Here is a 25815-nt window from a genome sequence, read left to right on the forward strand (position 1 = left end):
TTTCTGAGGCAGCCCGCCGTGGCTGCAGGCTTTCAGTTGCGTCATTGAATGGTTAGTTTTCTGAGGCAGCCCGCCATGGCTGCAGGCTTTCAGTTGTGTCATTGAATGGTTAGTTTTCTGAGGCAGCCCGCCGTGGCTGCCTGCAGGCTTATTTATTATAGCCCATTTAGTTAAAATAGTTGATATAAAATGTTTATAGTTATAGTTATGTGATGGTTGTCCTGATTTAGACTGGGTTTTTTTGGGGGGGGGTTGCGCGATGTTGCACCCGGGTCCAGATTAGGGCAGAACCGGCCCTGGCTACATTTCAGGTGTAGTTTGTTTTATGTATGTATGTACTTGCATAGATGTGTACTTGGTCTTCCAATATGGCGCCTAACAAAATCTCGCGGCGCGGTGACGTCATGCGGTAGCCCTCTATAGGGCCTGACTAGCCTTTGGTAACACACTAAACGAATTCTCTTTCATTTTTGGCACTTTTTCTGTTTGTGTAGATGGGAAGACATACTGAGAATCCAAATCGCCAACATTTGAAATAATAATTGTTTTGAATTATTTCTTGTCTTATTTAATGAAGGTTGTAATAGAATTAGCCTACATTTGGCTTAAGCTGGATGAGACAGAGACATAACTTTATAGCCATTTGTTAAACAGCTGACAGGGAACGTAATTAACCGTTCCGGGAACGAAATTTTTTTGTTCTAACCGGTTCGGGAACGTCTATTTAATGGTGGAACCCAAAACCGGAAACGTTAAAATTCCGTTTCTGTTCGGAACGAACCAATAGGAAAAAAATTCCGGTTCAAAGCCCTGGGGAAGACCTTGCATTTTCCAACATGACAATGCCAAACCACATGCTGCATCAATTACAGCATCATGGCTGCGTAGAAGAAAGGTCCGGGTACTGAACTGGCCAGCCTGCAGTCCAGATCTTTCACCCATAGAAAACATTTGGTGCATCATAAAACGGAAGATACGACAAAAAAGACCTAAGACAGTTGAGCAACTAGAATCCTATATTAGACAAGAATGGGTTAACATTCCTATCCCTAAACTTGAGCAACTTGTCTCCTCAGTCCCCAGACGTTTATAGACTGTTGTAAAGAGAAAAGGGGATGTCTCACAGTGGTAAACATGGCCTTGTCCCAACTTTTTTGAGATGCGTTGTTGTCATGAAATTTAAAATCACCTAATTTTTCTCTTTAAATGATACATTTTCTCAGTTTAAACATTTGATATGTCATCTATGTTCTATTCTGAATAAAATATGGAATTTTGAAACTTCCACATCATTGCATTCCATTTTTATTTACAATTTGTACTTTGTCCCAAGTTTTTTGGAATCGGGGTTGTATAATATTTTTTGTCTCATTTGTTTAACTGGGTTCTCTTTATCTACTTTTAGGACTTGTGTGAAAATCTGATGTTGTTTTAGGCCATATTTATGCAGAAATATAGAAAATTCTAAAGGGTTCACAAACTTTCAAGCACCACTATATCCCTGTTGACAATGTTTATACTGCACTGCCACTTTAATTCCACTCAGGTCTGCTGCTTATATCTACACTCTTACACTGGATTCTTTTTTAAAATATATATTTATTCTTATTTTGTCTCATTTCTAATGTGAACTGTTTGTCTCATTTTTGTTTCATTTAACCCTGGTATTTTCTTTGTGATACCCCTATCAAAGAGAGCAGTTTAAAACTACTGTGTAGGAAGATGGCAGGTTGTGCTTACATTTGTGAACAAGAGAGTTGAGTCGATATCAGGTCCAAGTGTGTTTGTGCCGTCAGCCCTTCAGTGTATGATTTACTCATAGTCCCAGTCACCTGTTTCACATTCAAATTGCATTACAGCTGATGCATTATTTCTGGTCTAGATAAACAGATAGTGAGAGTTTGTCCACCAGCTTGCACACCGTGTAACAGACCAGTAGTCACAGCTCAGACTTCTGATTACTCCACATAGTGGAAAGTGATAGTACAAGCAAAAGCATAGTCCCCACCATTTTTCAGAGGGGATAGCTCTGCTAAGTTTTCCAGAGATGTGTAAGAAATCATGAAGAAGGCATATGCAATGAGCTGCAGGCCTTGTAGTGAGGAGTTTGATGCCAATTATGAGTGAGCTGACTGGTGAAGTGAGGGATGTAGTCGTCAAGATCTAGTCAAGAGCTCTAGCAATCTGCCCACAGCTGTCTTTGACATAAGTGCAAGTTCGGCAATCTTACATACTCTAATATGCCCATGAGACGCTTTTATAGTACTGTCCCAAAAGCTGATGAGCCTGTATTAGATTACTGGATTAAGCTTAATAGAGCAATTGACACTGTTAATAACTGTTTTCAAAGAGATGATAAGTGCATTGAAAACCCCAGTGCAGAGGTTGTGATGATTCTTGTTTCTCATTGTCATTATCCGAACCTTGCTGTATCCCTAAAGTTTAAGTCTGCTGAGGTGTGGACAGCCTTTAAGTTCCAGGAGTGATTAGATAATCATACACATGCAATGAAAAGTGATGTTTGTGTTGTCCCAGCACACAAAAAAAGATATATTAACCCCATGCTGCCCTCAGAGGTAATGCATTATTCAACACTATTCATCTGACATCAGGGTTTTATAACATCTCCCTCCATGAGTCTGATAGGCATCAGGACACCCCTGTGCCTTTATGAGTACAACAGGCTCCCTAAAGGCCTGTGGAACAGACCAGTATCTTTAATGTGCATGATGCTTCATGTTTTTGGTCTCAATTTCTCCTGTCTTCTCTACTACCCAGAAGTCATTGCACCTTCTAAGACTGAAGTTTGCAAAACAACTGTCACTTCCTATAGACTTCTGTAAAGGTTCTGGGCCATGTGGTAGCCTGTGAGCATGTTACTAAGAGAAAGTCAAGACTCTCTCTGTTTTAGTGAAAGAAAACCTTATGGAGACAGATGTTGCATTCCATCACATTTCTGGGGATGGATATGTATAACCAGCATTTCATCCATGGATGCTCCTCCATTTCAAAGCCACTCTTTACCCTCACAACAGTGCAGAAACATACATAAGTGAGCTGTAACCTTCTATATTTTGATGTCTCAAGACTGACTCCCGACTGTGATGGCATTTGAAGGCTTAAAGGGCATATCCTGGACCAATTTAGTGGTTTTTTTTTAATATGAAAGTATGTCCCTTTACACACTCATCCAGAAGGGTAATTTTGCACAAGGCCATCTGTCTACAGTGGAAAAAAATAAAACACATCTGGAAAAATCCCAAGGGAGTCTCGAGCCATATTGATCCAGATTCGTGATGTCACATGCAGATCCGCCAGCAGGCTGAGAGACAAACACAGTAACACCTAATTTAGAGTATAGTCTCTCTTATTTCTTACCCTGGTAACAGTCAACTTGTGAATTGCCGATTTTCTTGATCTTTTTCTCAGCTCTGCTTGGTCCTCAGCTTTGAGGGCCTCAGTGGATGCAGCACTTCGCCTTCTGTCAGGGGAGATGAACACGGCTGGCTCCTTTGGTGACGCTGACACAAATGGAGACGGTGTTGCTTTGGGCATTCTAACAGATGGAACTGAGTCTTTTTTCAGATCAAGTTGCTTCTTGAAACCCATTTCCCATTGCAAATAGTTCTCAAAGTCATCGGGCTTTATGAAGTGAGCCTCACATATAGTGTGTTCTGTGGTCTGTTGCATGTTGCCAGTTTTTCCGGGTGCCTCGCATGAGGCACTCCCATTTCTCTCTCATTGTCCAGTCTTTTGAAAAACGATGAGTACTAATCCCATCATGATTGGTGTTGCTACACCCTCCTACGATACATCTGTTAACCATTTTAATAATTACATGATAACGTTGAAGAAATTTGCAGAAAACCACCAGGTCGTATTCTCATAAACAAACCAATGCTGACATGGGATTCAGAAGGAGGCGTCCTGCACGTGACGTCATGAAAATCAATGTTTGCCGGGAAATCCAAATGCCAAGTTTTTTTAGAGGCAGATGAATTCGCCTCAAATGGCTAGATTTCAACTGAATTTTTATGGTATTGTGCAAGGTAAAAAAAAAATGCACAAAATGCAGAATGTGACAGATATTTGACCAAAGTTTAATATAAAATAAGAGAATTACATTGATCTTGCTCCTAAATATACCCAAGATGTGCCCTTTAAAGATCACCCTTCACACCAGGATGGTGTTAGCTCACTTTAACAGGCCATCCCTAACCCACCAATGCCTCCCTTGAAGGTTTGGGTGCAGTTCTGTCTCAGGTCTCTTAAAATGAAGAGAGGAATAGACTCTTAGCTAGTCTTTTACTCACAGCCAGGACAACAACCCCACCTGAAGCTTGGGTTGGTCTCTATTTACCCGTACACACAATATAAATGCAGAAACTTGGTGTAGTTTAACCAGTTACACAGAATCCCAAAGACTGACAACATATGGCCCTTTTCCACTACCCTTTCTCAGCTCACTTCAGCCCAACACGGCTCGCGTTTCGACTACCTCAGAGCAGCACAACTCAGCTCGCTTCAGCCCTACTCAGCACCCAAAACTCGCACGGTTTTGGAGTAGGGCTGAAGCGAGCCAAACCGAGCCGAGTGGGGCTAGGGGCGTGAGGAGACACTCCCCTGTGCACTGATTGGTGAGGAGGAGTGTCCTCACATGCCCACACACGCCCCGCGAGCACGCTGGGATCTGTAAACACCGTAAACCCGGAAGAAGAAGAATTACAAATTACGAGAATTTCTGAAGCCTTATGCGCCTCGCCTCATCTATACGCTCTTGCCAGTATCTGTTGGCGTTGTCGGTGACAACAAGCCACAGTACCAAGAGCAGCAACACTAACAACTCCATGTCCTCCATGTTTATTGTTTACTATCCGGGTCGTGAGACTACCGCTTAAAAGGTCACTGATGTCACTGTTTGCGCCGCCTAACGACATCACGTGACGTCCACCCACTTTCGCTAACTCCACCCAATGTGTCCACCCACTTCCAGCCAGCACGGTTCAGCGCGGTTGTAGTCGAAATGCAACTCCAACAGCCCCACTCAGCTCGACTCAGCCCAACTCAGCACGGCACGGCTCAGCCCAACTCAGCCGCATTGGTAGTGGAAAAGCGGCAATAGAGACTGAAGAGAGAACAGATTTGTTTTATGAGTTTTAGTTTCACAAATTTACACGTGAGCTTTCGAAGAAATAGTTTTTAAAAAAAATGTAAATACTAAAAAAATGCTTAACAGAGAGAGAGAGAGAGAGAGATTCTTTGCTCAGTGTAGAGCCTTATATAAAAAAAAAGTTGTCATGTTTTTAAAGTCATACACATCTCTTTCTGCTAAATGTCCTGCTCGTGTCCACTGTCCTCACCTTGTTGGGTTTGGATTCAGAAAAACAGACACTGTTGATGCTGGGGTATGCATCTGACCAGCCTTTAGTTGTACAGTTTCTGCTGATTTTCCCTGAAAATAAAAACAAACGAAGGTATTGTGGTGCATTTGTTTGTGAAAGCATGGCAGTAAAAATAACTTTTCCACTTGGTGCAGTTTGCCTGGTTACTTATTTTTGTTTAAAATGATCAGTGAGGGGCGGCACGGTGGGGTAGTGGTTAGCGCTGTCGCCTCACAGCAAGAAGGTCCTGGGTTCGAGCCCTGGGGCTGGCGAGGGCCTTTCTGTGTGGAGTTTGCATGTTCTCCCCGTGTCCGCGTGGGTTTCCTCCGGGTGCTCCGGTTTCCCCCACAGTCCAAAGACATGCAGGTTAGGTTAACTGGTGACTCTAAATTGACCGTAGGTGTGAATGTGAGTGTGAATGGTTGTCTGTGTCTATGTGTCAGCCCTGTGATGACCTGGCGACTTGTCCAGGGTGTACCCCGCCTTTCGCCCGTAGTCAGCTGGGATAGGCTCCAGCTTGCCTGCGACCCTGTAGAAGGATAAAGCAGCTAGAGATAATGAGATGAGATGAGATGATCAGTGAGTCTTTTCCTGTGATGATACACATGTAAAATCTCTCATACTCCATGCACAACATTTTAATCTCCTTTAGATTCTCAGATTGTGGACATCCTCTTCACTTTAGACCACAGGTTTTTAGTCTGGTTTAAATTCAGAGAATAAGATGATTGTGCTTGTTTGGGATCCACAGAGTACTGACTTCTTGGCAGATCCAACTGGGTATGGGGCTAAAATACCATAGTACTTAGCAGAACTCATGTTGTCATCACCAGTCTACACAGGAATCACAAAATAGCCCCAAAGATTTATGGAACCACCATCAGAGTTTACATTCAGGTTATTCAAGTTGTATGTACATACAGTGCCAGTTAAAAGTTTGTACACTCCTACTCATTCATAGGTTTTTCTGTATTTTGACAGTGTTCTACATTGTAGAACAATACTGAAGACAAACTATGAATAATATACAGACCATATGGAATTATATGGTAACAAAAGTGTTTAAAAAAAACCTAATGTTTGATATTTTAGATTCTTCAAAGTATAAACCGTTAACCTTGATGGCGCTTTGCACACTATCTGCATTATCTTAACCAGATTCATGAGGTAGTCACCTGGAATGCTTTTCAATTAACAGGTGTGCCTCATCAAAAGTTAATTAGTCAAATTCCATTCATAATGGATGCATTATCTGTAACCACTTATCCTGTGCAAGGTCGCGGGCAAGCTGGAGCCTATCCCAGCTGACTATGGGCGAGAGGTGGGGTACACCCTGGACAAGTCGCTAGATCATCGCGAGGCTGATACATAAGAGACAAACCACCATTCACATTCATATTCACGCCTATGGTCAATTTAGAGCCACCAATTAGCCTAACCTGCATGTCTTTGGACTGTGGGGGAAACCGGAGGACCCGGAGGAAACCCACACAGACATGAGGAGAGCATGCAAACTCCACACAGAAAGGCCCTCGTCAGCCACTGGGCTCAAACCCAGAACCTTCTTGCTATGAGGCGACAGTGCTAACCACTACAGCACCACTTAATGATTGGAATTTCTTGTCTTATTGCATTTGCGATCAAACAGTAAATAGTAAATAATAGAAATACAGTAAATAGCCCTATTCCACAACTGTAGTAATCTGTATTATGTCAAGAACCACTCAACTAAGCAAAGAGAAATGACATCCATCATTACTTTAAGACCTGAAGTGCCTTAACAAAGAAAAACCTTTGAATTAGAAGGCACAATCTAACAATGACTATGAAATAGACAATAAATGTTGTTCATAATTCAGAGCTAAATATTTAGTGCCTTTCCAGTTGGTTGGAGAAAATGTAAACTCTCCTGACACACATCAATGGTACCGTACATCTGTTTAATTCAGTGTATGAAACACACACACACACACACACACACACACACACACACACACACACACACACACACACACACACAGCCCACCCAGGAGAAAGAAAATGTATATTATTAACTTCTGAGACAAAAGCTCTGCAGTGGTTACAGTGTGTCTCTTCTAACAGACTGTTGTGTTTTCCGAGATATGAGAGCTGTGTAACTCACAATAGCAACTGGCCGATTATCAGATAAATGTACAAAAAAGGGGAAAAAAACAAGATGCTTTCCTCTACTTTGTCCTGCAATATGTTTTCCACTTTTTGACTCCACTTTTGTCCTGTATTTTTTCCTGCAATTTGTGCATCATTTTTGTCCTGCGGTTTGTCCTGCACTGAGACCTCTGTTCCACACATGTAAACTTTGTTTGGAGTCTACCTGGATCTACTCGCTTTTTACGAACGTATACTAAATGGACATCACCTAACCTGGGATTACGATCGTTGTACCAATTTAAATAAATGTTGGATTACTACTTTTGGCTGGAACTTGCTTTCTCTCCTGTGGGTAACACCAATGTTTACACCGGCCTAACTCGAGCCCTCTCAGCCGTGAATAAACTCAGACTGCTTGGCATAGGCATGTGTAAGTTTCCCCTTTCTCATGTTTATGCTCGGGTTTGTGCTATAGCCAGTGCTGGTAGTCACCACTGCCCTCACTGACTTGTGCCAGTCTGTGTGCTCAAGTTGATGGCCTATCGAGGTCAAAATGTGGTTGTGTATAGTTAGCTAACTTATTACTTTATGGGGAGCTTTTTAAGATGTGTTGTAAGTTGGAGTAGCCTCAAACTTTTCTGCCGATTGCTGTGGATTTTATGTAGCGTTACTATTGGGTGTTCCCTAACCCAATGTGTGGCCATGGGCTTATCGTATATGCCAGCCGAACTGCTAAAAATGAACTCGTCATCCCTTCGTCTAAATGTGGATGTCTACAGCCTGTGCGTCAACCTTTCCATCGCTCGCCGGCCTCGCTACATACACAGAGGTTTTCGTCGCAAAGTTTGTTGTTATACAGAATCCTCAGGCGTCATCCCCACCCGAATATCCACAACGTCAACTTGTTCCTCGTCTACAGCATTCAGAAAGGGAGGCATAAATTATGGAAACCTTACGACATTACTGTTAAGCCACTTCCCTGCTCCTCTGCCTCCCACTAACTATATCCCTATCCACTGGTTGCCACGCTCCCTCCCTGTAAACAGAGCATCCCATGGTGGAGCTGACATTAAAAACTTAAGTTCCCTGACGTTCCACAGGATTTCACCGGCAGCAACTACACAACGATCGGACTCATTTAATGCCAAATTCGCTCTGTTCAATGCCATGGCTCTATCAAATAAGACATTTATTTTAAATGACATTATGTTGTCTCGTATGCTGGACTTTTTATTTTTAACAGAGACTTGGCTAGCTGCTGGTGACATCTCTCGTTTTGGAGACCTCTGCCTCTCCCACTGCAGCTTCCTGAACTCACCTAGACTGACTGGCCATGGGGGTGGCATAGCCACTGTTTTTAAAACCTGCATTAATTGTAAATCTGTGGCCACTGATACTCCTCTTTTGAAGTTCAAGTTCTCAAAATCCATGTCTCAGTTCCTATATTATGTGCTCTTGTCTACAGACCTCCTAAAACCAACAGCCTGTTTATTCAAGAGTTCTCCGACCTCTTATCGACTCTGGCCTCCCAATCTGATAAACTCTTAATATTAGGTGATTTTAATATACATGTTTGTTGCCCAACCAAACCCATGGTTAAAGAATTTGTAAACTTAATTGACTCTTTTGGTCTCTGTGAATCTGTCTCTGGTCCAACACATTATAAGGGCCACACTTTAGATCTTGTCCTATCCTCTGGCCTTTCTGTGTCTGGTCTTGAAATGGTTGACACGGGAGTATCTGACCACTCCTTGATCGTGTTTGATTCCTCTTTACCTCACCTCAGTCCAAGCCCTCCACTGCCCCCCTCGCTGAACAGGCGCATAAACTCTGCCACAGCCTTACATTTCTCTAACACTTTCATGGTCTCACAAGTTCAGCACATTTCTTCTGTTCTCTCTTCCTGTAATGATACAGAGGAGCTACTTTCCCTGTTTAATGCCTCCTGCTCTGTCACTCTAGACTCCGTAGTGCCCTTAAAACCTAGACGGCCCAACCTTACTTTTGTACGTACCCCTTGGCTAAATGACTCCACCCGTTCCTCAAGACAAGCCTGTAGGAGGGCGGAGCTAAAGTGGAAAAAAGACAAGCTACAAGTGTCTTATGAGTTGTTCAGGGATAATTTAAAAATGTATCAATGTACTATTAGGAAGGCCAAAGAACAGTATTACTCAGACTTAATTTCTACAAATGCCCACCGACCTAAAGTGCTGTTCAACACCATAAATTCAATTTTAAATCCTGTTACCACTGCTGACACAGTTACCCCATCTAATGAATCTTGTGAGTGCTTCTCAACCTTCATCAACAAAATTGATCAGATAAGAGCCAGTATCATTCCCCCACTATCAGACCCTTCAGATTCTCGTGCCATCACCTCCCATTTCCAACACTTTCAGCCAGTATCATGCTCACAGCTAACAGAAGTGGTTCAAAACATGAAGCCTACTTACTGCCCTCTGGACATCCTGCCATAACCTCCTTAAAGAGACATGTTCTCTATCCTTTGTCCCATTGTTTTGGCCCTCATCAACAGCTCCCTAATGAGTGGCAATGTCCCTTTGAGCTTTAAACATGCCATTGTACAGCCACTCCTCAAGAAACCCTCACTTGACTCTGACAACCTCAAAAATTATCGACCCATCTCTAAGCTGCCTTTCATGTCAAAGATTCTAGAAAAAGTTGTTTTTAACCAGATTTCCTCTTATTTGAAAACATTCAATATCTCATCTCCTCTAGCCGCTTTATCCTTCTACAGGGTCGCAGGCAAGCTGGAGCCTATCCCAGCTGACTATGGGCAAAAGGCGGGGTACACCCTGGACAAGTCGCCAGGTCATCACAGGGCTGACACATAGACACAGACAGCCATTCACACCTACGGTCAAGTTAGAGTCACCAGTTAACCTAACCTGCATCTCTTTGGACTGTGGGGGAAACCGGAGCACCCGGAGGAAACCCACGCGGACAACATGCAAACTCCACACAGAAAGGCCCTCGCCGGCCGCGGGGCTCGAACCCGGACCTTCTTGCTGTGAGGCGACAGCGCTAACCACTACACCACCGTGCCGCCCAAAACATTCAATATTTATGATAAATTTCAGTCTGGCTTTAGATCTGTGCACAGCACAGAATCTGCTCTTTTAAAAGTACACAATGACATCCTTCTCACTATTGACTCTGGGTCTTGTGCTATTTTAGTACTGCTTGATCTAAGTGCAGCTTTTGACACAATTGACCACAACATCCTTTTTAAAAGACTAGAGGAAGATGTTGGTTTGAAGGGGCAGGTACTAAAATGGTTCCACTCCTACCTAACAAACAGACACTTCTCTGTCAGGATTGGAAACTGCTCATCCTCCTCCACCCCTATCAAATGTGGAATCCCTCAAGGCTCCATTCTGGGTCCCCTTCTGTTTTCTTTATACATGCTTCCGCTTGGGTCAATTTTTAAGAGACACAATATTTCCTATCACTGCTATGCAGATGATACTCAGTTTTACCTGCCAGCTTCACCTGATCCCCACTCCACAAACAGCCTCATTAGCTGCCTGAACGACATTAAACACTGGATGGCAGGAAACTTCCTTCAGCTGAATGACAGCAAGACTGAGGTGGTCATCTTTGGCCCCTCCAATTCAGCCGCCAGTATCACCCCCACCCTTGGTCCCTTGTCTGCATATTTGCACAGTGAAGTTAAAAACCTTCGTGTTTTTATGGACAATACTTTGAGTTTTAACAAGCAGGTAGCAAATGTGGTGAGAGGTAGTTTTTATCATTTGAGAAACATTGCAAAGCTAAAACCAATATTAGCTCCAAAAGACCTAGAAATAGTTATTCATGCTTTTATTACTTCTAGGTTAGACTACTGCAATGCACTTTATCTGGGCTTGCCTCATTTCACCCTCACACGCTTACAGATGGTCCAAAATGCTGCAGCTAGGCTCCTTACTGGTACAAAGAAAAGGCAACACATCACTCCCATCCTGGCACAGCTACACTGGTTACCTGTGAGGTACAGAATTAATTTTAAAGTATTGTTGTTTGTTTTTAAAGCCTTAAATGGTCTGGCCCCTCAGTACATTTCTGATCTCCTCACACCTTGTTCTGCTCCCATATCCCTCAGGTCTTCATCACAACAACTTTTTTCAGTGCCCCGCACACGCCTAAAAACCAAAGGTGACAGAGCCTTCTCTGTTGCTGCCCCTAAGCTCTGGAACAATCTTTCTATATACAGTATGTCAAATCCTCTCCCACCATTGATTGTTTTAAATCCAATTTAAAAACGCATTTTTTTTTCTCCCTTGCTTTTGGCACAATCTGAGGTAGTAATTTCTATTTTCATTTTTTAATTTTTATTTTATTTCCAATTTTAATTGGTGATGTCAAGTCTACCCTTTTTAATTATTTTAATTACTTTTATAAATTGTTTTGTTTATCTTTATATTTTACATATTTATGCCATTTTTCTATACTTTCTTGCTAGCTTGGGTTTTAATCTAGTCCAATTTCTCTATTTATTCTGTTTCCCTGTAAACATTGTTCCAAATCTTGTGTTATGTTGTGAATCACTTTGGGGTCAACTTTGTTGTATTTAAATGTGCTATATAAATAAAATGACTTGACTTGACACATCTTTCACTGTTCCTGAATGGATCACAGAGCTTAATTTTTCCTTATAAAAATAAAGTGTAAAAAAGACTTCCTATGGAGACAAGAGAATTCTGCAAAGAGTTTTGTGTGAATGAAAGCAACATAACATGGGTGATCAGAAAGATGTGATAATTTTTTTTTTACTTTCTGCAAATAAGATGTGAACATCTAGCATGTCATGAATGTCCAGGATAAACATTTGACCCTCCAACCACACCAGAAAACCTCTAAAACAAACAGGAAATAAAACGATGATTAATAAGTTATTCACTACATAACTTTGTGACAAGCAGGAGAGCAACATGGTGTTGAAATCCTTAAACATTTAACACATATAATTTGAAGGGACATGAGCTAACAAGAAATTGAAAAATCAGTTTCAATTTCACTTTGCTTTTTGTTTTCAGAAACAAAGTTTACTATGCAATGAAAATATGCTTTTATTTTAGTAACATGTCGAGAAAGGTGACCAGTGTGAATATACAGTTTCACTCAGACATGTATTGGATTAAAACTTATGGGATAAATAAATTTATTAGGGATAAAATTAGTTCATATTTTTAAAGTCTATATTTTTTCTGTAAAGCTGCTTTGTGACAATGTCTATTGTTAAAAGTGCTATCCAAATAAACTGACTTGACTTATGATTTTAGGTGTAACAGCAGAGGAACGTCACTTATACTACAGCTCTGACGGTGCAGGACAAAAAAAAATTACCGTCTTGACCGAAGAGGTTTTTCAGAGCTTCTGGACAGGGATTGGTGACCACTTCACCAACCTCTGCATGCTGCCAACAGGAAAAGTTGTCCCACATCCCTGGGCAGCCTGTGGAGAGGAAACCTACATTAAAACAAATGTGTTACAGTCAGTGGAAAGTGCCCTGCTATAATGTGTTTAGATAATCGAGTCTGTGAGAATTTCTCCATGTGGTCTGTGGAGTAACCCTGAAAAGATAAGATCTGAGCAGCATGGTTAGTGCATCAGAAAAGTACATCTGTGATTTATTTAATATACAAGTGGTGAGTAAAATGTTAGACTAGTCACTAGTGAATTTCCGTTTTCATGCATACAGTTGTGGTCAGAAGTTTACATACAGTGACATGAATGTCATCTTGGATATGAATGTCATGGCAATATTTGGGCTTTTGTCAGTAAACCCGCTGAAAGTAAACAAACTACAAATATGGACACGTTGAACTATGGCTCCCAAGATTCACAGTGCCCTCTGTCTCCCTCCTACAGTCAGCTGTCTCTCAATTACCTGTTCTCCTATTTAAGCTCCCCTAACCAACACTCCAGTGCAAAGTTTTATTCTGTCTTTCCAGTTCATGCCAAGCCTTGTTTCTTCTGACTGTCTCTCATTTATTCTGACCCTTTCACTATTTCTCACACGTATTTGCTCTTACCTTATCTACCCTGTGTTATTCACCGATTGCCCAACCCTTGCTTGTTTACCGACGCTGATTCCTGTCCCTTGCATTGGCTTCATTGTAAGTCTGCATCCCACTCTCCTCCGTGCATACATTGCATTAACAGGATACTTCGCCGCAACATGGATGTAGCGGAGGATTCGAAACAGACTGCTCTCAATGCGCAGGGATATTTGCTAGGGGAACATCAGCAGATGCTCGCCGACCTCAATACTCAGATGACACAACTCACAACTGTGATGTTGCAGACCCTCCTAGCATGCCCCAAGTCTCCTCCTGGCCCTACTTTACAACTCCCCGTGCTGGAGAAGTTCGCTGGATACGCCGTTGCATGTAAAGGTTTTTTACTTCAGTGTTCTATGTATTTTGCCACCATGCCTATTTTATCCAATGAGCACAAGATTGCTAAGTTTTTGTCTTTTCTCACTGGCAAAGCACTCTGTTGGGCTACTGCCGTTTGGAACAAGGGCAGGAAACAAACCACTTCATATGATCAGTTCCTCTTCCTATTCAAAAGGGTTTTTGATCATGAACCTGAAGGGATTGAAGTGGGAGAGTCTCTACTCGCCTACTCTTAAGGATCTCGAAGTGTTGCTGAGTATGCCCTGGACTTCAGGACACTAGCAGCAGCCAGTGGATGGAATGACGCTGTGCTGAAAGTGGTTTTTTGCCAAGGTCTGTGCCCAGAGATCATCAGTGAACTGGCTTGTAGAGACGAGAACCTCATGCTGGACCCCCTCATAGACCTAGCTATTCGTCTGGACCAACTGTTAAAACACCGACCCTCCATCCACGAGGGGGCTAGGCCCATTCAGCCATCTGAAGATAGCTCGCCCATGGAGGTAGCCCGTACCAGGTTAGCCCACACTGAATGTGCTTGATAGTGCAAGGAGGGTTTAGGTTTCTACTGTGGGAGCACCAAGCATAACATTCGGCAATGTCCAGTCCATCCATCTTGAGGGCCTCCAACAGAAATTCCTGCCAGATCTACAAGTCCAGTGAGAAAACGCAGCTCTAAATCCTTTAAAATTCCTGTTTTACTCAAGATGGCATCCTCCACACACATCATATCTGCTTTTGTTGATTCGGGGCAGAGGGGAACTTTATCAGCAGCAACATCATACAGAAGCTCAACCTGCCTACAACCCCTCTGCACAGTGCACTCAGCATTGGAACCATCGATGGAGGACCCATAGGCGACGGGCTCATCACCGCTCGCATTCATCCCATCCAAATTCAAGTAGGAGCATTACACAAGGAATTCATTTACGTCACCTCAACCGTTGATCATGACATCATCCTTGGATATCCCTGGCTTCAGCTATATGATCCATTAATCTTTTGGCAAAGTAAAGAAATTCTGCAATGGTCCCCCACATGCTTCCAGAGCTGTCTTTCTCATCCTCAGGTGAGGGCGTCCTCCACCTCAGTAGATAGTCAAGTCAAGTTTATTTGTATAGCACTTTTAAAAATAAACATTGTCACAAAGCAGCTTTACAGAATTTGAACGACTTAAACCATGAGCTAATTTTATCCCTAATCTATCCCCAATGAGCAAGCCTGTGGCGACAGTGGCAAGGAAAAACTCCCTCAGACAACATGAGGAAGTAACCTCGAGAGGAACCAGACTCAATAAAAGGGAACCCATCCTCATTTGGGCGACAACATGACTATGACATTAACAGTTTTAACATGAAGTCAGTTTCGTTGATGTTATAACTCTTCATTGATGGAAACTTGAGTGCAAAACTGTTCATGACAACTGCAGTCCTAAAGTTAGCAAGTCAACTGTAGTCCTCAGCCATAAAAGCAAAAAGTAAGTGTTCAGAGCATCCTCCAGGTGTGACTTTCAACTGTCCACATGGGGCTGTCCTCCACAGGACTGATGTGATGAGACTCCAACCAGACACAAGGCAACAGGATGGATCAGGCAGGTCTGAGGAGCAGAAGAGGTCAGCATCTCGATCTCAGGACTCACATGTAACTCAGAGGGACAGATTTGGGGGGAGGGGGGAGAGAGAGAGAGAGAGAGAGAAAACACAGGTTGTTAGGTATGCCCAATGTCACCTGAATAAGTAGGAACAGTATACATATTGCACTGAGTACAAGCAGGGACTCCAGGAACTAACTATGACAGCATAACTAAAAGGGGAGAGCCAGAATGTAACACAGGCATGAGGGAGCCCCGGGACATAAGGCAGCCAGCTGCACCGTCAACAAACTCGAGTGAGCAAGCGAGTGGGGGACTGACGGCATCCATACATCCCAGTTTACCAAAACACTCTATGTCTGAGGACCCTCCAGATCTACACCTTTACCTCATAAACACTATTAACACAAGGCTTGACTAAACAGATTTGTTTTCAGCCTAGACTTAAACGCTGAGACTGTGTCTGATTCCCGAACATTACTTGGAAGGCTGTTCCATAACTGTGGGGCTTTGTAAGAAAAGGCTCTGCCCCCTGATGTAGCCTTCACCACGAGGTACCAGCAGATAGCCTGCACCATTTGATCTAAGTAGGTGTGCTGGGTCATAGAGGACCAGAATTTCACTCAGGTACTGTGGTGCGAGCCCATTCAGTGTTTTAAAGGTCAATAATAGTATTTTATAATAAATACAAAATTTGATTGCGAGCCAATGCAGTGTGGATAAGACAGGGATGATGTGGTCATATTTTCTAGTTCTAGTAAGGACTCTTGCTGCTGCATTTTTGAACTAATTGGAGCTTGTTTATGCACTTATTGGAACATCCAAACAGTAAGGCATGACAATAATCTAACCTGGAGGTAACAAAAGCATGAACTAGTTTTTCCGTGTCATGTAGTGACATTACGGTGGTGTAGTGGTTAGTGCTGTCACCTCACAGCAAGAAGGTCCGGGTTCGAGCCCCGTGGCCGGCAAGGGCCTTTCTGTGTGGAGTTTGCATGTTCTCCCTGTGTCCGCATGGGTTTCCTCTGGGTGCTCCGGTTTCCCCCACAGTCCAAAGACATGCAGGTTAGGTTAACTCGTGACTCTAAATTGACCGTAGGTGTGAGTGTGAATGGTTGTCTGTGTCTATGTGTCAGCCCTGTGATGACCTGGCAACTTGTCCAGGGTGTACCCCACCTTTCGCCCGTAGTCAGCTGGGATAGGCTGCAACTTGCCTGTGACCCTGTAGAACAGGATAAAGCAGCTAGAGATAATGAGATGAGATGTAGTGACATTAAATTCCTTATCTTAGCAATATTTCTGAGATGAAAGAAAGCTATCCGACTAATGTTATCAATGTGAGTTTCGAATGATAGACTGATTAATCTGAATAATTAAGACTGAATAATCACTCCGAGGTCTTTTACTGCTGCACGTGAAGAAACAGAAAGGCCATCCAGATTTACTGTGTAATCAGAAAACTTACTTCTAGCTGCATGTGGTCCTAGTACAAGTACTTCAGTCTTGTCAGAGTTAAGCAGAAGGAAGTTAATAAGCATCCAGTGTCTAATGTCCTTCACACATTCCTCAATTCTATTAAGCTGGTGTCTCTCATCAGGTTTTGCAGAAACTTACAACTGTGTGTCATCAGCATAACAGTGGAAACTAATACAATGTTTATGAATAATATCACCCAGAGGTAACATATATAAAGAAAAAAGCAGTGGACCCAAGACAGAACCTTGTGGAACACCAAACTTTACCTCAGTATGTCTAGAAAAATCACCATTTACATCAACATACTGATAGCGATCAGTTAAATAAGAGCTGAGCCAGGAGAGGGCCATTCCCTTAACTCCCACAACATTTTCTAGTCTATCCAGAAGAATGGAATGATCAATGGTATCAAATGCTGCACTAAGGTCAAGCAACACAAGCAGCGAGACAGCCCTGATCAGACACCAACAGTAGGTCATTTACTACTTTAACCAGAGCTGTTTCTGTGCTATGATGAGGTCTAAATCCTGACTGATACATTTCATGGGTGTCATTCCTATGTAAATATGAGCATAACTGCTGTGCCACAGCTTTTTCAAGGATCTTGGAGATAAAGGGGAGGTTTGATATTGGCCGATAATTGGACAGCTGACAGGGATCAAGGTCAGGTTTTTTAATCAGGGGTTTGATAACTGCTAGTTTAAAGGATTTGGGGTCCATAGCCAATCCTAAGAGAAGAATTTATTATTTTTAGAAGTGGTTCAATTACTTCAGGTATTATCTGTTTGAATAGACATGTAGGTAAGGGACCTAGTACACAAGTTGAGGCTTTTGATGCAGAGATTAATGAAAGTAATTCAATTTCTCGAAGGGGAGTAAAACATTCTAATTGCTGATCTGATACAGTTATATTGTTAACTACAGGGTCACTTACATTGTCTCACCTTAAATTAGTAGTTTGAATTTTTTGTCGGATATTCTCAATTTTGTCATTAAAAAATTCATGAAGTCGTTGCTACTACATACTGCAGGTGTCTATAGTGGACTTATTCCTGGTTAATTTTGCTACAGTATTAAATAGGAATCTAGGATTATTTTTGTTATCTTCTATTAGGGAGGAGAGATATTCAAGTTCAAGTCAGCTTTATTGTCAGTTTCTTCTTATGCACAGGTCATACAAGGAATTTGAAATTGCGTTTCTCTCTATCCCATGCAAAGACATAGACATACATAGGACTGACATTAACAAAACAAACATTAAAGTGCAAGACAAGACCAATAACAGTGTAACAAGCAATAAGTAATAATAAAGTAATGATTAAAAAAAACAATTGAAACATTTAACATTTAGAAAAATAATCTAGGCTAAGACAGGAAGATAAGAACAAGACTAGTATACAAGACACAGTACAGTACAGCACAGTCCAGGGCAGTCCAGTTGAGGTTATCATAGTAGCAGCATTCAGAAGCAGCATATGGTGAGTTGTTATATTGCAGGGCCCAAGGCAGTTCTTGTAAGATAGTTCAGGTCAGGTGCAAAGTCACATGTGTAGTTCCATAGAGAAGTCTTTTCTGTGGAGGGCAGCAGCAACAAGAAACAGTGTATGGTGTGTAAAAAAGTGAGGTAGTGCAGGTAAAGGTGCAAAGTCACATAATGCAGTTCCATAGTCAGAGTCTTTCCTGAGTTCAAGTCTTTCCATGTGTGTTTGTGTGGGGGGGCTTCCTGAGTCAGAGTCTTTCCGTGTGTGTGTGTGTGTGTGTGTGTGTGTATGGGGGGGGGTGTTCCTGAGTCAGAGTCTTTCCCATGCGGGGGGGGCAGGATCCTAACTTCTTGGCTGTCTGGTGGGTGGAGCTGTCAGTGATGGGAGAGAGGGGAGGGAGTTCAGCATCCTGACGGCCTGGTGGATGAAGCTGTTGGTGAGTCTAGTGGTTCTGGACCGTAGGCTCCTGTACCTCTTTCCAGAGGGCAGGAGGCTAAACAGGTTGTGCGCTGGGTGAGTCTCATCTCTCACGATTGTGAGAGCTTTGCCGTGAGGCGGGTGGTGTATATGTCTTGCAGGGAGGGGAGGGGTGCACTGATGATCTTCCCGGCTGTGTTCACTATACGTTGCAGGGCTTTCCTGTTGTGGTCAGTGCAGCTCCCATCCCATACAGTGATGCAGCTGGAGAGGATGCTCTCAATGGTCCCTCTGTAGAACGTAGTCATGATGGGTGGTGGGGCACTGGCATGCTTCAGTTTGCACAGGAAGTAGGGGCGCTGTTGGGCTTTCTTGGCCAGTGATGCGCTGTTGTTGGTCCAGGAGAGGTCCTCGCTAATGTGCACTCCAAGGAATTTTGTGCTGCTCACTCTCTCCACAGCAGCACCATCGATGGTCAGTGGCAGGTGTTGGCTGTGGCCTCTCTCGAAGTTGACAACAATCTCCTTTGTCTTGCTGACGTTCAGCAGGAGGTTGTTGTCTCTGCACCACGTGGCCAGAAGGTCCACCTCAGTCCTGTAGTCCGTCTCGTCACCGTTGGTGATGAGACCCACCAGAGTTGTGTCGTCTGCAAACTTCACCAGGTGGTTGGTACTGTAGGTTGTTCTGCAGTCGTGTGTCAGCAGGGTGAAGAGCAGAGGACTGAGCACACAGCCTTGTGGAGCTCCTGTGCTCAGCGTGATGGTGCGCCAGGTGTTGTTGCCGACACATACTGCTTGTGGTCTCTTGCTGAGGAAGTCTAGTAGCTAGTTGCAGAGGGAGGTGCTGAGGCCCAGCTTGTTCAGTTTGCAGATCAGCTGTTGGGGTATTATGGTGTTGAATGCTGAGCTGAAGTCAATGAACAGCATTCTCACATATGAATCTTTTTTTCTCCAGGTGAGTGAGGGCTGGGTGAAGAGCAGAGCAGATTGCATCCTCTGTGGAGCGTCGGGCCCTGTATGCGAACTGGAAGGGGTCCAGTGTGGGTGGGAGGGTGGATTTGATGTGTGCCATGACCAGTCGTTCGAAGCACTTCATAATGATGGGTGTCAGTGCTACAGGATGGTAGTCGTTGAAGCAGGATGGTGATGGCTTCTTTGGCATGGGTATGATGGTGGCAGCTTTGAAGCAGGAGGGGACGATGGCTTGTTCCAGTGAGGTGTTAAAGATGTCAGTGAAGACATGCTTTAGTTCCTCAGCACAGTCCTTCAGCACCCGACCAGGGATGTTGTCTGGGCCTGTTGCTTTGCGTGGGTTGATGTTGGTGAGTGCTCTCTTCACGCTAGCGACAGACAGACACACTGTCTGGTCGTGAGGTGGGGGTGGTGTTTTCTGTGGATGGGTGTTGTTTTGTTCCTCGAAACGTACTAAGAAGCTGTTCAGGTCGTTCAGCAGAGGTGTGTTGCTTTTGCAGGTTCGTGGCGCAGGCTTGTAGTCAGTGATAGCTTGGATGCCCTTCCATAGGCTCTGTGCATCTTTGCTATCTCTGAAGTGGGAGGTTATTTTCTGTGTGTAGTCCTTTTTTGCTTTCCTAATGCCTTGTGACAGGTTGGCTCTTGCTGTTTTCAGGCCTGCTTCATCCCCAGCTCTGAAGGCTTTATCTCTAGCCCTCAGCAGCCTGCGGACATCCCCTGTCAGCCATGGCTTCTGGTTGGCCCGAGTGATGATGGTTTTTATGTGCGTCACATCATCAATGCACTTGGTGATGTAGGAGGTCATGATGTGTATGTACTCCTCAATGTCTGTTTGGTTGTTGTAGGTGGCTGCTTGTCTGAAAATGTCCCAATCAGTTATTTCAAAGCAGTGCTGGAGAGCAGCTTGGGTGCTGTCTAGCCATACTCTCACCTCTTTTGGAACCGGTTTGGCGAGTTTCGCCTTTTGTCTGTATGCGGGCAGTAGCAGGACAGTTTCATGGTCTGATAGTCCGATTTGGGGGAGGTGTGTTGCTCTGTAGGCTTCTTTATGGGAAGTGTATACCATGTCCAGTGTGTTTTTTTCCCTTGTTGGAAAATCCACGTGCTGGTGGTACAACCCCGATTCCAAAAAAATTGGGACAAAGTACGAATTGTAAATAAAAATGGAATGCAATAATTTGCAAATCTCAAAAACTGATATTGTATTCACAATAGAACATAGACAACATATCAAATGTCGAAAGTGAGACATTTTGAAATTTCATGCCAAATATTGGCTCATTTGAAGTTTCATGACAGCAACACATCTCAAAAAGTTGGGACAGGGGCAATAAGAGGCTGGAAAAGTTAAAAGTACAAAAAAGGAACAGCTGGAGGACCAAACTGCAACTCATTAGGTCAATTGGCAATAGATCATTAACATGACTGGGTATAAAAAGAGCATCTTGGAGTGGCAGCGGCTCTCAGAAGTAAAGATGGGAAGAGGATCACCAATCCCCCTAATTCTGCGCCGACAAATAGTGGAGCAATATCAGAAAGGAGTTCGACAGTGTAAAATTGCAAAGAGTTTGAACATATCATCTACAGTGCATAATATCATCAAAAGATTCAGAGAATCTGGAAGAATCTCTGTGCGTAAGAGTCAAGGCCAGAAAACCATACTGGGTGCCCGTGATCTTCGGGCCCTTAGACAGCACTGCATCACATACAGGCATGGAGTGATACTCGTCACAAAACAGTGATACTCGTCACAAAACAGTGATACTCGTCACAAAACAAGATGGCGGAAAAAAACAAGATGGCGACCTGCTAACAGCAAGGCTTCTGGTGCTCTGATTTCTTTTGGACTAAATCGTTGGATATTGTGCTTGTTGTTTGGATTATTATGGACATACTGCTTATGAACATTCATGCTTTGAACCTGTGAGGATATGTGTGCTTAATTTTACGTATTATTTGTGATATCTTCGTGTTTTTGACACCGATTTCTGTTGTGATTATCCAACCGTGACGGTCCTTACCTGTCCCGCCATTTTCTGCTGTTGGATAAGCCGCTTGACCAATTTCACCTGCTGTTGGACCTTGAGCCAGAAAAATGTTGAGGCGAAAGGACAAAAACACGAAAATGGCCGAGGAAAATGAAGAGGACTTGTATGCCGTTTTTCCACAAAAGGCATGGGATATCCTCACTTCAATCAAGAAGGACACAGTGGAGATTGTCGAAAAGCTGGTGAGTTTGGACAGACGAGTCTCTGAACTGGAAGATAAAGAAGCGAACAATAAACAAGTGATACAAACCCTCACCATGCAAGTCGAGGCCCTGCAGTCAGTTGTCAACAAAATCAACGGACGGCTCATAAAATCCGAAAATCAAAATGCCCGTCTAAGCAAGAAAATTGTTGAAATCAAAGCGAGATCCATGAAGGACAATCTGATATTTAGCTTGGCGGGTAAAGAGTATAAGGAGGTGAAGGGAGAGGACTGCGTGGAGATAATCAGAATGTTCCTCGCCTGTGTCATGTGCGTAGAGTACGTCCATCAGATCTGGATCACGACGGCGCACAGGACGGGAGGTAGACCAAAGAACGGGCGACCGCGCAGCATTATCGCGCGCTTCCTGGTGGCTAGCCAGTTGCACACGATCCTGCAGCACACGAACCGGCTCCGCAACACAGAACATTTCGTGTCGCGACAGTTTCCCGAGGAAATGAACGAGAGGAGGAAGTTCTCGATGGTCGAATACCAGAGAAGGAAGGATGACCCAGAGGACAAAACGCCCTGCTCCATCGTGCAAGACAAACTCTACGTCGGTGGAAAACTGCAGACGCGTTATCTCCACCCGCAGCTCCCGACCTCCGACCCTCTACATCCACCACCGGTTATCGACGTCGGCACGAGTGATCACGTGGAAGACTCCGGCAGCTCCTTCTGTGGTTTCGCCGCCAACGTCAACTCACTGCAAGACGTGCGGACGGTGAGAGATCAGTTGTTGTCGCGCCCAGAAGTAGCCGCGGCCTCCGACCTGATCTACGCCTTCTGTTTCCAGGATGGTGACATCACCCGAGAGAATTTCGACTCGGACGCTATGACGGGATGGGAACTCCTGAAGCACATGAGACTGAAAAACCGCTCGAACTGCATCTATATGGCGACCAGAGACTGCCCCCTCGGCTACCGTCACATCGGCCAAAGAAGGTTTGATCATATCACCAATCTCTGTGACACTGCATTTACCAACTTGAATCCGACCCAAGCTACATGATTTTCTTCAGAGCATCCGTTGTTTTAACACGTTTATGATATTCTGTAAACACTGCATTTTCTGCTCTATTTGGGGTGTTCTTTTTTCTACCGAACGGTCAGTAGCGGGGTTCTGCGAGCTTTTCTCTTTCTGCTATGGTTTAGATCATGACAGATAATTCTACAAAGCACAATGCTTTCATTTTAAATAATTTGAATCAATTCACGGACGTCAATGACGTTATTGATTTGCCGCATAGTGGTAGTGATTACTATGAAATTGAGGAGATCTCCCCTCCTCCAATTACTGGTCAAAACGGGTTCTGTACCCTCCACATAAATATCCATAGTCTGCCCGAAAAATACGACATATTGTTTAACATACTCAGTCGATTACAGGCAGTCCACATCAAAGTCCACTTCGTACTTCTGTGCGAGACGTTTCTAAAAGACACCAATTGGCAGATGTATGATAAACTGCCAGGTTATACACTGATATGTCGTAATAGAACTATTAATTCAAAAGGTGGTGTCGCTATGTTTATTAGTAATGAATTCACCTTTATTGAACGTAATGATATTTGTGTGAACATTGATGGTGAATTCGAGTCAATATTTGCGGAAATAAGGGGCAACAATAGGTCGCTTCTTGTGGGTGAAATATACTGTGTGCCTGAGATAAACGAAAAGGTATCAATTTCTAGATACAATAATGTGTTGGAAAACATCGCAAGATCGAATATTTCGCTTGTCATAATAGGCACCGATCAAAATTTTGATTATATAAAAACAGACTCGCAGACAAATACATCAAGTCTGCTTAACACCTTCTCGAGTTCTGGGCTTTTGCCAACAATCACTCGCCCTACCCAGATTACGGCAAAAAGCGCAACTTTAATCGACAACATATATGTGAACTGTTTCGAGGACTTATTCTCAGGTATATTACTCAGTAACATATCAGACCACCTCCCGGTCATGACGTGTGTAACCAGCTTGTCCCGTCGTGGTAAAAAGGAATCCATACGCTTCAGTTGCAAGGCCATGAACGAGCAAGTGATAGAAAATATTAAAAATGAAATTTCTCTGTTCGACTGGCAGGGGCTAGATGAATCCCCGTTAGACGACGCATACCAGAGCTTTATTCAAATTCTCAATGATATTATTGATAAACATGCGCCTCTGAGAGAAATAAAAATTAAGTCAAAACACGTTCTCTCTGAACCCTGGATGACACCAGGGCTTCTGCGCTCTAGTATCACTAGAGACAAACTATTTCGCAAATGTCTTGGTAAAGAAAAAACGGACCCTCTTTATCAAAAATTCCTATGCTACAGAAACGCATACAACAAAGTCAAACGGAAAGCCAAGCAATTCTATTTTAGCGAACTTCTCGCTCAATATAAGTCTGACGTCCGGAAAACCTGGAAAATAATAAATCAGGTATCGGGAAAGTGTCCCTCCAAGAAGTCCATATCCAATTGTTTTACTGTGAATGGTCAAAGCATCATGAATCCCTCAGATATCGCTAATGGTTTCTGTGAATATTTTACAAAAATCGGTAAAAAATATGCTGATGCTATTCAGCTGTCGAAACAATCAGTAAACAGCTTCTTGGGAAACAGCCCATATGAAAAAATCGATCTTCTTGGGTCCTACCGACTCCGAGGAAATAACAAAAATCATAAGTGCTCTAAAACCAAAAAAGAGTGCAGGTCATGACCAAATTAACATAAAGATTGTCAAACAAGTGTCGCCGGCGCTCTCTGAGCCGATTGCAACGCTGATAAACAAATCCTTATCATGCGGTAGAGTTCCCACAAGCATGAAAATCACGAAAGTCGTCCCAATATTCAAATCGAAGGACCCACAAACTTTTGGTAATTATCGACCAATTTCACTTCTCCCGAGCATCTCTAAAATCTTAGAGAAAGTTGTCCATGCTCGGCTATATGACTTTCTGAGAAAAAGCAACATACTGACCCCCAGTCAATATGGTTTCAGACCCAAACACTCGACTGCTCATGCCGTAATCGAATTCGCGTTCGATACACTTAATGCGTTTGAAAAAGACGAATATTGTCTTTCGGTCTTTCTTGACTTGTCAAAAGCATTTGACACAATCGATCACAGGATTTTGATGCGGAAATTAGAGTATTATGGGATTAGGGGAATTGCCTTGAAGTGGTTCGAAAGCTACCTAAGCCAACGTGAGCAGTTTGTATGCTACAATAATTGCAATTCCTTCAGGCTCCCGATCACGTGTGGTGTGCCACAGGGATCAGTGCTTGGTCTGTTGCTTTTTATTATTTACACCAATGATTTACCGAAAAGTTTGTCAAAAATGAAATGTATTCTCTATGCTGATGATACGACAATATACAAATCGTCATCGAATCTCCCTGTCCTTTTTCAATGCGTGAATGATGAACTCAAAAATTTATGCGAGTGGTTTAAAGCCAACAAATTATCGCTGAACGCAAGTAAAACCACCTACATGGTGCTGACAACTAAAAGGGAGGGGAATCTATCTAATTTCCAGCTGACAATGGGAAACGAGATACTGAATAGAGTCGAAAATGTGAAATTTCTTGGAGTTCACATCGATGACAAAATGAGTTGGAAAGCGCATGTTGAATATTGCCAAAAGAAAATTTCAAGTGGCATTCATGCTTTGGCTGCATCAAAAAATTACTTGTCTTGCTTCCA

At 43.2% G+C, this 25815-nt stretch overlaps 1 protein-coding gene across 1 annotated transcript in view; it reads right to left on the reverse strand.

The window, feature by feature from the left end:
• vipr2 (vasoactive intestinal peptide receptor 2) overlaps nucleotides 1-25815 on the reverse strand; it is a 122197-nt gene that overhangs the window by 65639 nt on the left and 30743 nt on the right. Inside the window, 2 exon segments of the mRNA XM_060900562.1 lie at nucleotides 5361-5452; nucleotides 12879-12986. Of these exon segments, the coding sequence (XP_060756545.1) occupies nucleotides 5361-5452; nucleotides 12879-12986 (200 nt within the window).

The sequence above is a fragment of the Neoarius graeffei genome, chromosome 19 (genome assembly GCF_027579695.1).
Source record: "Neoarius graeffei isolate fNeoGra1 chromosome 19, fNeoGra1.pri, whole genome shotgun sequence".
NCBI classification, from domain to species: Eukaryota; Metazoa; Chordata; class Actinopteri; order Siluriformes; family Ariidae; genus Neoarius; species Neoarius graeffei.